Raw genomic sequence first — 13,809 nt, forward strand, 5'->3', positions numbered from 1 at the left:
AACAAACAAACAAACAAACAAACAAAAAAAGCAGGCTGAGCAAGCCATGGGAAGCAAGCCAGCAAGCAGCCACCCCTCCATGGCCTCTGCATCAGCTCCTGCCTCAGGGACCCCACCTTGTTTGAATTCCAGTCCTGACTTCCTTCAGTGATGAACAGCAATGCTGAAGTGTAAATAAACCCTTTCTTCCCCAATTTGCCTTTTGGTCATGGTGTTTCGTTGAAGCAATAGAAACCCTAACTGAGACAGATAGATTACACAGTACTTTATTAACTTTAAATTTTTAAATGCTAATGAGTAATGGGTTTTCTGTATTGCAATAATAGGTTTCTCTGTCAATGCAGTAGGCCAGATCAAGCCAAACTGAAAAAGTAAAAGAATAGGTTTATTTAAGTAAAGCAACCCCTGGGTGAGTTCTCCAGCCCCAGAGATAGAGGCAGGAGAAGTCACGTGCCCAAACTAAAGCAGGGAGCTTATATAGCCTGTAGGTGAGGGGTGATGATGTGTCCACCACATTCTGGGGTTGTGCCCAAGTATGGTCAAAAGCTGAGCACTTCAGGCAGGGACTTGGGTTGCTGGCAAGTTCAGGGGAGGAGCTGCCATAGCCACCAAAAATGCAGAACTGGGCTTTTTGGTGCCTTTTCTTGGAGATTCTCCGAGATGGTGGGGTTTGGAGAGAGGAATGGGGCTTTCTGGATCATGCAGGGGCAAGCTGGAAGTTCCAACTGAACAATGAGAAAGGAACAGCACCTGTGGAAAGACACTGGATAGTAGGAAAAAACTTCTGAATTAAATCAGCCTATATGTTTTAAAGATGTGTTGACCTCAGAATGGAAACAGGGATATGTGTTACATTGGGAAAGAGGGTTTTGCCTTTGTTTCCACAGAAGAAAAGCTGTGTATACCATCAAGACTGATAAAGATTAGATTCGAACAGGAGAGACCTCTTGATTAGGAGAGGTGATAGTTCATCAGACAGCTTGGTCATTCAGTCCAAACTAACTTATAAAGACTAACAAATGCCTTTCTTTTGATCAGGCATGAAAGAATAAAAATAAAAAATGATATTTTTGAATGATAATTTACCAAAGGCACACTTGCCTTACTGACATGAAATGAAAAATAGGTTTTCTTTTTTTTTTTTTTTTTTTTGGTTTTTCGAGACAGGGTTTCTCTGTGTAGCTTTGCGCCTTTCCTGGATCTCGCGCTGTAGACCAGGCTGGCCTCAAACTCACAGAGATCCGCCTGACTCTGCCTCCCGAGTGCTGGGATTAAAGGCGTGCGCCACCACCGCCCGGCGAAAAATAGGTTTTCTTAAACCGTGTGTTTTAATTCCATGTTAGGATGTTAGAGTGTAGATTGCCATGTGGCCCACACTATTGGACATCACCTTTTTTTTTTAGTTTTCTTCTGAAATAAAAAATATGATTTTATTGTTTGGTATTAAAAACCCAGTTAAGATATTTAAAATGTTTTAAGTAAATTCAAAGGGTTACAACAGTTCAAACTTGTTTTCTAAATCTCTAAGAGTTGGCTTAATTTGGAGCTAAGATAAAATATTTGAGCAGGACAGTAGTAGCCCATGTCTTTAATCCCATCAGAGACAGGTAGACCTCTATAAATTAGTTGTTTTCTAAATTCTAGAGTTAGAGTAAGCAAGGTGGTGGTGGTGCATGCCTTTAATCCCACCACCCAGGGACAAAATTCAGATACAGCTTCTAATTGGTATGGTTGCACACTAGAGAAATTACATGCCACATTTACAGATCTATAGGAAACCCTCTACAGGGTTACCAGAAAGGCAGCTCATTTCCAATGGAGACAGGAACAAACTGCAGCTTTTGCAGCTGCCGGTAAGCCCTTCTTGGTTCTGACCAGTGCTGAACCAGATGATGCCCTAATTATGGATATCATATTTATTGGTGAATTGACAACTGGGGACTCTTCATAAAGCATGAAGAAGTCCACCAACTTTTGTCTGTTGGCTTCCATGGCCAACACTTTCCATTTACAGAGAATAAATATTCTCTCTTTGAGAAACAAATCTGGACATTTTATGAAGCATGGAAAACCTTATACTTAGTCATTGCCAACCACCCTATGGTCATAAAAGCGCCCCTTACTACGATGGATTGGATCTGTTCAAAGGAGTCTTCACAGGTTTAGCCATGGAAGGAAAGGTAGTACAGTGGACATGGTGCCTATCTGAATCCCTTTGTGACCAGGATGTGGTAGCAAAGGGGTCTGTGCCTTCCCGCACTGAGGCAATAGCCCAGTTGCTTATAATCCCCATCCTACAGTGATCACCCCTCCCCCCAGAAAGAAGAGGCGCCACTGCACAGTGAGGACCGACGGGATGGTCGCAGCATTTGGCTGGCGCAGGTCTACTGATGGCTCATCAGTCACTGACCGAACCAAAACTAAACGGAAAGCCGCGGCCTGTAGACAGGGGGATGGAATGGCTATCGCTGAGGAAGCACGGCCAGATCAGCACAACACACAGAAGTAACAGCAGCACTGGTGGCTGTCAGACAAACAGACAAGGAAGGCAAAAGGAAAGTCTGTGTCTTCCCCGATTCGTGGCGCATGTGCAATGGTCATCAAAAAGGAAAGCCACTCACTGGCAGATAAATGGCAAAGATCCCTGGCCATGGGAGGCATGAATGGAAATGGCAAAACAACCTAGCAAACGTGAAGTTGTATGTAGCTCATACAAGCAAGGCAGACAAAACATCTGGAAACAATGAAACAGTGGATAAATCATGTTTAATGAAGACTAGAATATTAAAATTTGCCAGGGAACAAGTTCAGAATAAATCAGCAAGAATGATAGGTTACACATTCAAAATATATTCAAAAAAAATAAGGGGAAATGGAGAACAAAATTAAACCAGGACAAGCCTATGAGAATAACTACTATAAGGAATCTATAGCCAGGCGGTGGTTCACACCTTTAATCCCAGTACTTGGGAGGCAGAGGCAGGCACATAAGAATTATAGTGATTTAAATTTATAAGCTGCTTGCAAAAGACAGGTTGAAATTCAAAGTGAATGTCCTTTGTGATCTAAAAATAAATACACTTTAACCTTGAATTTATATGTAAAGAGGAAGGGGAATACAGGCATATTTATCCACACATACTAAGGTATATTTAGTTTCAAAATTTCAAAAGAATTTTTTAATTGAAAGATAATACTTTTTTTATTGCCAGAAAACATTTTGCTGAGGGCTGGAGAGATGGCTCAGAGGTTAAGAGCGTTGACTGCCCTTCCTAGAGACCTGAGTTCAATTCCCAGCAACCACATGGTGGCTTACAACCATCTGTAATGAGATCTGGTGCCCTCTTCTGGCACGCAGGCAAGCATGCAGACAGAACACTTTATACATAATAAATAAATCTTTTTTAAAAATGTCCTAGGAAAGATATAACCTGCCAAAAAAGGAACTCCCAGCGTTAGGGTTAGGGCAGGATTTTGCTTTTATCTTTCCAGGAGAATATAAGCATCCAACTAAGGAATCTGGAAACCACTGGCAAGTGAAACATCTGAAGAAAAAGGATGGATCATCAAGAGAAAATGCCCCAAGGAAAAGAGTAAATTGGCCTAATGGTCTCGCCCACCTCCAGCAGGGTAGAAGGGCCTAAATCTCCCCAAATGCTTGTTTCTGCTGCACTCTACAGACATAAGTGGCAAATGGTCCTTGTGGTCCCAATTCAATTAAAAATTAGAGCTGACTTTGGGGTTGGAGTGTGGCTCTCTCCTTCTCTAAATACAAGCATGCTTGTTAAAGGAAAACCCAAAATCTCTGTCTCATCAGAAAAAACCACCAGGTATGGGACAGAGGAAAACAAAAAAGAAGGGACACTATTCTATTGCCACCAATCTCATAATCTTTTGGGTTTCATTTGACTCTCTGAAACTTTCCTTAAGGCATAAATATTGTCTCAAAAGTCTATGATTATTATGTATATTTATAAACTTTCTGTCGTGATATTAGTGGTTATACAGAGTATTAACTAATTCTAGAAATAAGCTTCATCTAGCTTCCTGTATGTGTTTTCAGGTTTGAGTCTGAAGCAGGTGACTCGGAACTAAGTTTGTGTATCCTCGATATGCTTAATAGATCATGGTCCTCAAACCTTTTGGAGATCTGCTAAATATGGCATTTAAAACATTTAAGTTTTCCACAACAAACCATGACCATTCCTAACAGTAACCTTTAAGGTCTCCAATAAGATGATGGGGCCTCCAACAATGAATCCACCTGGGTTGTGGTAATGCCAGTAAATGGACAAACACCACCCCAAGATCAGATTTGGACTACAAACTACTCAAGACATTCAGATCACTGAGTTCATATGAGATGGACACAAACATTGTACAGAGCTTTGAACTCAGAAATACTTAATCCTAAGACTGCCAAATACAACCAAGCTGGACACTGTGGAAAGCTTGGCAGAAATAGCTTCATTTTTGTAGTTTCACTGTGTTAGAGTCAAAACCTTCCCTTTAGCCGGGCAGTGGTGGCGCACACCTTTAATCCCAGCACTCAGGAGGCAGAGCCAGGAGGATCTCTGTGAGTTCGAGGCCAGCCTGGGCTACAGAGTGAGTTCTAGGAAAGGCGCAAAACTACACAGAGAAACCCTGTCTCGAAAAGCAAAAAAAAAACAAAAAACAAAAACAAAAAAAACCAAAAAACCTTCCCTTTTTATTTAGACAAAAAGGGGGAAATGTTTCAGGATATTTGATCACACTGTGAACTCTGAGATTGCATTATTTACTGGAAAAACCTGTTTCTAGCTGTGGTGTGGCTCAGCCCTAGCACACACCTTTAACCCAAGAGCTTTCTGCTTGAATATTGTAAACAGGATTAAATAAAGTCAACCACAGGTCAAGAGGTGGGGCAGGCAACCAGTTGACCGGAGGTGAGCACAAGATTATTAAGAAAAAACCAGAGAGAGTAAGAGGGAGTCAGGAGAAAGGAGAGAGACACAGGAGAGAGGGACACCTTGTTGGAGGAGTTTTGTTTGAGACGGTGTGGGAGAAAGGTCCTTTTTGGGGGGATGTTGATGAAGGAGGAAGGTCAGCTGGGTGCTTGCTCTGCCTCTCTGAGCTAGCAGGCTTTCACCCCAGCATTTGGCTCCAGAGTCTTTATTGGTAAAATCAAACGATTGAGATTTTGTTAAGAACAACACACTCAAAGGGCGGCGGCTGCGCACACCTTTAATCCCAGCACTTGGGAGGCAGAGCCAGGTGGATCTCTGTGAGTTCGAGGCCAGCCTGGGCTACAAAGTGAGATCTAGGACAGGCACCAAAACTACACGGAGAAACCCCGTCTCGAAAAACAGAAAAACAAACAAACAAACAAAAAAACCCACAACGCACACTCCCTATGAGCCTATGGGGGCCAGTTACATTCAAACCACCACAGGGCCTTTCTCCAGCCAGGACTTCCCTCATATTGTCGCCCAGGTCTAGTTAAGCAGGGTCAGGCCTCAGCGCCTTCCGCTCAGGCACTCTTGCTCGCCCATAAGCAGCTGCCAGCCTGGTCTTCACGACAAATTCTTTGTCTTCCTGGGAGCTCTGCCCCTTGATGCAGACCTGAACAACAGTGTCTTCTCGGTGTGGGTGTGTGAGAACTGGGTCAGTCAGTGTAAAGTGCTCAATACTTGTATTTTCTGCCTCATGGTGCTGACTAAAACCTGAAATTGCAGGAGTGGATCAGCCAGAACCCTTGGCTTTTTCCCCTTGTTTGAAAAGCAATGCTGTCACTCTTTGGTCATGGAATCCTCTGTCTGCCTTACAGTTCCCTGATGAGACTGAGGACTGTCCATTTGATTTCTAGTTTGCCAAGAGTTTGTTGCTGTTGTTTGAGACAGGGTTTCACTGTATAGCCGTGGCTGTTCTGGAACTCGCTCTGTAGACCAGGCTGGCCTCGAACTCACAGAGATCTGCCTGCCTCTGCCTCCCGGGTGCTGGGATTAAAGGTGTGCACCACCACCACCTGACAAAAATTTTTATCTTAATAGGATGTTCAGGCTTTTTTTTTTTTCACATTCTGCATCTATTGAAGTAATCAAATTATTCTTCTCCTGTAATCTTTAACATTTTTTTAGTTTTTATTTATTTTGTGTGCATGAGTGCATATGTATGCATGTGTGTGCATGTGTATGCATGTGTGTGCATGTGTATGCATGTGTATGCATACACACGGAGGTGCAGCATGTGGAGGTCAGAGGACAACTTGTCAAAGTCTGTTTTCTCCTTCCACCTTAAGGATCCCTGGGCGAATCAGGTTGTACGCTTTGGTGACAAGTGCCTCTGCATGCTGAGCCATCTTGCTGGCCCCCTCCTAGAATCTCTGTTTTAAAAGACGCATTCGTGGGAGCTGGAGAGATGGCTCAGAAGTTAAGAGCACTGGCTGCTCTTCCAGAGGTTCTGAGTTTGATTCCCAGCAACCACATGGTGGCTCACAACCATCTGTAATGAGATCTAGTGTCCTCTTGTGGCCTGCAGGCATGCATGCAGGCAGGACACTGTATACATAAAAAAAAAAAAAAAAAAAAAAAAAAACCACTTTAAAAAAAAAGATGCATTCGTTTTGATTTTCTGTATATAGGTGTTTGGCCTGCATATGTGTTTGTGTACCACATGCGCACCTGATGCCTGCAGAGGCCAGAAGATGGCATTGGATCTCCTGGAACTGGGATTACAATTGACTGTGAGCCACAGTGCGTGTGCGAGTACTCAAACCCGGGTCCTCTGCAAGAGCAGTCAGTTCTCTTAACCGCTGAGCCATCTCCAGCCCCTCCTAAAATCTTACTAAATTATACTTGTCTTCACACTAATGAATCAGACTTGTAAAGCGAGTGACTGTCCTGTAGTGGTCACAGCTGCCTGCACTAAGATGGGGGGCAGAGCAAAGGTAGAGGGCGTTCCAAGAGCGCGGCAAGCATCTTACTGACCACCATCTTCCCGATCCAGGACCCACACTTTAAAGCACCAGGTTGCTCATCCCCTCACACACAAGCACACACACGCTCACGCACACACATGCACACACACACACACACACACACACACACACACACACACACACACACACCCATCGCTGTACCAGCTATCAAGTCTGTAGGTTTAATGGCGTTGTTTGAGTGTGGCAGGGAGGCTGGGTACTCACCGGAGGCCTGCACTGCCTCAGTCTGAGGAGCTGTCCTCTGGCCACGCTCATGCCTTGATAGAACACCTTCAGAGCTCTGGCCAGCTGTGCGTCACAGCTGGCTTGCTGAGCACACATTTGTGTAGCCTCTCTGGCTGCAGGCAGCTGTGCCCTCACCCCAGCTCTCTTTGAATCATCTGGCCTCTGGGCTAGGGCACAAAAAAAAAGTATTTTTCGCCGGGCGGTGGTGGCGCACGCCTTTAATTCCAGCACTCGGGAGGCAGAGCCAGGCGGATCTCTGTGAGTTCGAGGCCAGCCTGGACTACCAAGTGAGTTCCAGGACAGGCGCAAAGCTACACAGAGAAACCCTGTCTCGAAAAACCAAAAAAAAAAAAAAAAAAAAAAGTATTTTTCATCTATATCCAAGTATTTCTGTGTCTATTTATTTGGTTTTTCAAGACATGGTTTCTCTGTGTAGTTCCAGCTGTCCTGAAACTCACTCAAACGTAGAGATCCACCTATCTTGCCTCTGCCTCCCAAGTGCTAGATTAAAGGTGTGTGCCACCAGGCCCGGCTTTGATGACATTTTATATCTTCATATCAGCATATTGCTTTGGACCCACTCAAAGAAATCTTATAGGGCAAAAGGAAAAAAAGGGTTCTGGTTTTTTGTTTATGGTGTAAGATATGAATTAACTCATTATGATTTCCTGTTCTTCTGGAGCTGGAGGCATTGCTCAGTAGTTAAGAGCACTGGCTACTCTTCCAGAGGACCCAGGTTCGATTCCAAGTACCCACATGGCAGCTCACAACTGTCTGTAGCTCCAGTTCCCGGGGAACTATCTGATGCCCTCTCCTGGCCTCTGGACATACACTCAGGTACACATACACACACATAAAAATAAATAAATGTTTGGTTTTTTTATTAATTCCTATTCTAGACAAATAGCACATCCCAAACATGGGAGTTGGGAATGAGATGACCACTCACCATAGTGGTACCGTCTCTCACCCTGTTGAGCAGAACCAGTTTTTTCCAGTGATGCCTTGAGAGACACGTTTTCTTCTCTGAGGGCTCTGTTAACATCTCTGAGCAGCTCGGTCTCCTGCTCTAACTTGAGCAGCGTCTGATAAATTTCTGGCACCTGGTTTGACATGATCTACAGAAGACATGTCAGCTCAGCTTTTGTGGAATTACCTGCATAGCATTCCAGGCTCGTGGTTCATACTATGTCATGTAAACAAGGATGGAATGGGGAGGCAGGGAGAGGTTTAAAACCCTCAGGACACACAGAAAGGCCCAAAAAACACTTTCATTGAAGGGATGATTCTTAAGGGGCTGTCACCAAGATTGTTCCGCCCCCTTGTGATCTGCCGCATGTACACACCTGGTTCACATTCTTCACACTGGACAATTTCTTGGTATCTACCATGACGTGGCCTTCACCTGGGAGCAGGATGTCCAGTTGAGAGACGCCTAACTCGGCACAGCCTTCTGCCAGGTGGGAAAGACCAGAAATGAAAGAATTCTCAGCTAGAGACCCCACTGAGCTGAGGTGAACCCGGGGCCTGGCAGATGATGCTCACCCACTGCTTCACAGCCCGTGGGCCTCCCTCTGTTCCCTCTGCAGCATTAGACCTGGTTGGACAGCACACTGTAGGGAAGAAGGAGCAAACGAAGTACCTTGGAGGCCCCACAAATCAACGATAAGCGCATTCGTCAGTAAGTAATCCAGAAACTCTCGAGATGCGCTCAAGGCTACGATGTGGACTGTCTCTTCAATTCGGGGATTCACACTTTTTGTCCACACAGGCTTGGTATACAGAGTGTTTGGGAGATCATAAATTTTGTACCTGAAGCAAGAATATAAAACATAATTGACAACTAGAAGGGGCATATCTGAGGAAAATAATCAGATGAGCCACAGAACTACAGTGCAGTTAGATAGAAGCTGCCCTGTAATTGAGTCCTGGGGCTTCTGCCTCCAACGCTGTTGTTCAGCATGAACATCATTACCATAGAGCTGGGAAGTCCACAGGGAAGAGGGGTTTGAATCACTGTTTAGATTCTCTTTGGATGCTGTAAAGTGTGAAGTTGCCTTGGAAGGTGTTAGGTTTTTACTTTTTCTTTGGTTTTTGAGACAGGGTTTCTCTGTGTAATAGCCCTGGCTGTCCTGGAACTCACTCTGTAGCCCAGGCTGGCCTCGAACTCACAGAGGTCCACCTGCCTCTGCCTCCTGAGTGCTGGGATTAAAGGCGTGCGCCACCACCGCCCGGCTTCATTTTCCACTTCTTAAAGCATCCCTTTCGTTACCTTCATCCTTTGAACTTAATGAATTTAACCTTTCTGGTTGTGTCTGCACTATCAGAATACATTACTTAAATCACAGTTTTGGTGGATATTTTTTGTGACAATTAAAATGTCTCATCCTGCTGCTTTAATCATGTAAGACACTCAGCAGTCATCCTAGTAATGTGGAGGGCCATGTGGCTTCTCTACCTGATGGAGAAAGTAACCATTTTGCAGTTGAGCAAAGAGAAACTCTTAAGAGAATTTTATGATAAACTCATCTTGTAAAAGAAATAAGGCCCCTCCCACCAGGAGCCGCATCGGTAGTGTGTGCAAGTTTTGTGCAGTGCAGACCCATACCCCATCTGAATGCCCCGGTTTGCATCTTCCTTTAGCCATTTGACACCAAGACACCCGACGATGTGAATCTGGAAGTCAATCCTCTTGCCCAGTAGCTCCAGTGGGTCAATAACCATGTCCTCTTCACTGTGTGCCCTATAGACAAGAGTTGAACATCAGTCTCTGGATTAGGCTGGACCCAGGCTAGTTAGCCCTCAAATGTCATGGGAATGAAAGAGTCCTTAAGAGATAGACAGAGATGGATGATTGCCCTGAAGGAGGGGTGGGTGGTAATATCTGCTGTAGAATACATTCACTGGAGAGCCGGTTCTGCATGGTGCTTCTGGGAGAAATATCATCTCTAAGAGCTCACAGCCCAGAACAGAGTACAGACATCTTCATGCAGTGAATGTATGTGGGTACGGTACTAAACCCACATGGAAGACAGGTTGGTCCCACTGGGGAGGAGGAAAGACCTCAGATGCTGCAGCCTAATTTGTCATCTACCTTGGTGAGTCATTCCTAGTCCAGAGTCAACGTGATCCCTCCAGCCTCAGAAATCGATTGGGACAGCTTTCTAACTGGGGACCTCTCTTATGTCAACCATGTCCACAAAGTCTGAAACTTACACACAGAATGCCATGTTGTTAATTTTCAAAGTGACCATTGGGCAGCCTCGGTAGACAGTGTAGACAGGTGACTAGCTAGTGGCCTGAAGTCCCTATAGACACTGTTTTTGACCTTTTGGACCCAGAACTCTGAGGTTCTCCTACTCCCTTTTCAAGTGAGTTTCTTCTTCATGAAGACAAAACGTCACACTGGATGCTTGTACCCAGCCCAGGACTCCTGCCAGCCTCTGTGCTTAGGACTGCTAAAATACTTTTATATAAACATCCTAAGCCTAAAACAAAAAATAATAAAACAGGAGTTCAGAGACAGCACAGAAGGAGTCCAGACACCTAGCCCTCCCCTCAAGCCAAGGAGCAAAGTTATGGCCTCTGCCAAGAACGGAGATGTGTGAGCAGAAACCAACTTTCTGCTCTGGCTCTGATGCCTGCCACGTGTGGCAAGTGGAGTGCCAGGAGCAGGCTGTGGTGAGCATGGCCACAGCACAGGCTTCTTTCCTGGGTGGCCCCTCATGGAACCAACCCAGGGCTTTGGGTCATAGTTCAGCGTTCCTCACTCCATCTGCTGCTTTGTGGGATGTCCTCCTCATTCCTTGGTTCCCCGGGGCAATGCTGGGCTGTCTCTAATGCTGGACATTTGACAAGAATCATATTCAACGAGGCCAAATCATAAATGAGCTCATTTACTTCTCATGGATAACCCCTTAAGGGACCAAGTTGACCTCCCTCTCCTTCATGAGCACTCGGGCTCCTTCAAACCTTCTGGGAAGGGCCTGAGACTCACCATCCCTCTGGGGAGCAGGGTGTGATGCGGATGTGCAGCACTGACTCCTGCAGCCCGTCACAGTTCAGAACCTCCACCTGCTCCTCCAGCATCATGCAGTAAGCCAGGGACTGCAGCCAGATGTGTGCCGAGCCCAAGTGGACAACCTCCACAGGGTCCCAGAAAGGGTCGTCTTCCTGAGCCACCTGGCTGGCTTCCCTCTCTAGAAAGCGCTGATAAAGTTCCTCCATCAGGAATTTCCGATTGATAAACTTGGCCTTTGACCAAATCCATACCTGGGGAGGCAAAGGGGGGTACCCAGCATCTCAGCTACTTTTCTGTTTCTGGGAAGAGACACCATGACCGTGGCGACTTGTAAAAGAACATATTCAACTGGGGGCTTGCTTACAATGTCAGAGGGTTGGTCCATGATCATCATGGAGGGGAGGTTGGCAGCAGGGAGGTAGGCATGGCCCTGGAGCAGTAGCTGGGAGCTTTACATCCTGATTCACACGTTGGAGGCAGAGACAGACAGACAGACACAGACTGGGCCTGACATGAACGCCTGGTAACATACCTCCTCCAACAAGGAGACACCTAATACTTCCCAAAACAGTTCCACCAACTGGAATCTAAACATGCAAATATATGAGCCTCGAGGGGCCATTATTTATTCAAATCACCAGACCATGTATTGTTTCATTTGCTGCTTAAACAAACTAGCTCTCTTTTTTCCAGTCTGTTCCTCCTCATGGGTGGAGTTTGGGGAAGACCACATACTACTCTCATCAAACTTAACTTTTTAAGGTCCTTCCAGACACCATATTTAAAGTGATGGAAATGGAGCCTAAGAGAAAATGTTTGGCTGATTAAAGACAGAGAGGCCATGAACCATGGTACATTGGTGGTGTCTAGGAGTTGGAAAAAGCAAGGAAATACACTTAACCACTGATTTTCCACAGAACAACATCACCCAGCAAGACCTGTGTGGGACTAACAGCCTACAGAGAGCTAAGGTTATGACATTGGGTCGTTTAACGAGTGACGGTTTGTTATAGACAACAGACGATCAATACAGAAAAGCCAAGGGGCTCCACAGCAGATGCACAGCCATGTGCTGGGGGGACAACCCCTTCCGCCTAAGCACACAGGTACGTTAGCTCGTTTCTCAGAAGCCCACAAAGGGCTTCCACTCTTGTTCGGTGAGAAACAGGTCCAGGACAGGAGTGGCTGTCCTCTCACTGGGCAAGGGCAGGACCTCTTCTAACACCTGCTATGGAGAGAAACTTAAGCTTCAATCTATGGAAATCCAGCTGGAAATCTGACTGAAAATGTCCCATCAGAAGTGTTATGGCGGGCTGGAGTGATGGCTCAGCGGTTAAGAGCACTGGCTGCTCTTCCAAAGGTCCTGGGTTCAATTCCCAGCAACCACATGGTGGCTCACAACCATCTGTAATGAGATCTGGCGCCCTCTTCTGGCATGCAGACAGAACACTGTAGACATAATAAATAAATGAATCTTTTTTAAAAAAAAGTGTTATGGTGTCAAACCAACAAGCCCTTCTCTGGGCAACTAAAATAAAAACAGAAGCCAATGGGTAAGGTCTTGTCCCCAGGAATGTCACCTTCAGTGGGACAGTTGCAGGATAAACACAGATTTTTCTGTCTCTCTGGCCTCTAGGCATGTAAGGAAGCACCATCCAGAGATGTATGTTTCTGTCTTACGCACATAGAGAGACAAAGTCACCTTTTCCATCTGGGGAAACTTCCAGGTGGTTTTGTTTGTTTGTTTTTGTTTTTTGAGACAGGTCTCTCTCTGTATTCCTGCTAGCTGTCCTGGAACTCACTATACAGATCAGGCTAGGCTCAGGGATCCACCTGCCTCTGCCTACGGAGTGATGGGATTAAAGGTGTGCACCACCACCTTGGATCTCTGAGCTGGAGGCCAGCCTGGTCTACAGGCAGGGCTACACAGAGAAACACTGTCTCAAAAAAAAAAAAAAAAAAAAAAAAAAGAATCAGGTTGTAGGCAGGTCTGTAGAGCATTTCTTCATTAGTGATTGATACAGGAGAACAGAGAGCAGCATGGTTGGAGGGCCCCCGTGGGGTGGTGGTCCCGTGTTCTCCAAGAAAGCAGGCTGAGTGGACCAGGAGGAGCAAGCCAGGAAGAGCTCCCCTCCATGGCCTCCAGGTTCTTCCTGCCCTCACTGCTTTCAGTGAGAAACCGTTTCCTCCCCAAGCCGCCTTTGGTGATGGTGTCTCACCACGGCAGGAGTAACCCAACTAAGCGCACAGTCACTAGAAAAGGTCCTAGGAACTGGCACTATGAAAGACCAGGACCCACAACAAAGGGTGCCCAGACTCAGCTCCTACTCAGACAACATCCGGGTTTTTGTCTAGGTCTCCTGGATGCAGCTGACCAAAATCCCGTGGACTTTGGAAGCTTTCCAAGGAGACTCCTGCCTGCCCACTGATGGGGTCTTACCTCGTGAGTCCTCGGCTTGGTCACCTTCACCATGACCTCTTTCTGGAGGTCGTAGCCCCTGGAATCTGACGATGCCAAATTCTTCACCTTCAATTCCATTTTAAGCCCCTGGGAAAGAAGCATTTCACCAAACAACCCCTAGCTCAT

General features: G+C 45.8%; 1 protein-coding gene across 1 annotated transcript in view; it reads right to left on the reverse strand.

The window, feature by feature from the left end:
- LOC128110054 (kinesin-like protein KIF28) overlaps positions 1 to 13,809 on the reverse strand; it is a 66,671-nt gene that overhangs the window by 19,793 nt on the left and 33,069 nt on the right. The window contains exons 16-22 of the mRNA XM_052737790.1: positions 13,663 to 13,770; positions 11,199 to 11,473; positions 9,810 to 9,944; positions 8,844 to 9,013; positions 8,548 to 8,654; positions 8,172 to 8,319; positions 7,181 to 7,368 (exon numbers count right to left, since the gene is read on the reverse strand). Coding sequence (XP_052593750.1) covers positions 7,181 to 7,368; positions 8,172 to 8,319; positions 8,548 to 8,654; positions 8,844 to 9,013; positions 9,810 to 9,944; positions 11,199 to 11,473; positions 13,663 to 13,770 — 1,131 coding nt within the window. The remainder of the gene's footprint in view (positions 1 to 7,180; positions 7,369 to 8,171; positions 8,320 to 8,547; positions 8,655 to 8,843; positions 9,014 to 9,809; positions 9,945 to 11,198; positions 11,474 to 13,662; positions 13,771 to 13,809) is intronic.

Source organism: Peromyscus californicus, unplaced genomic scaffold (genome assembly GCF_007827085.1).
Source record: "Peromyscus californicus insignis strain IS unplaced genomic scaffold, ASM782708v3 Scaffold_14__1_contigs__length_90479793_seg_2, whole genome shotgun sequence".
In the NCBI taxonomy this organism is placed as follows: domain Eukaryota; kingdom Metazoa; phylum Chordata; class Mammalia; order Rodentia; family Cricetidae; genus Peromyscus; species Peromyscus californicus.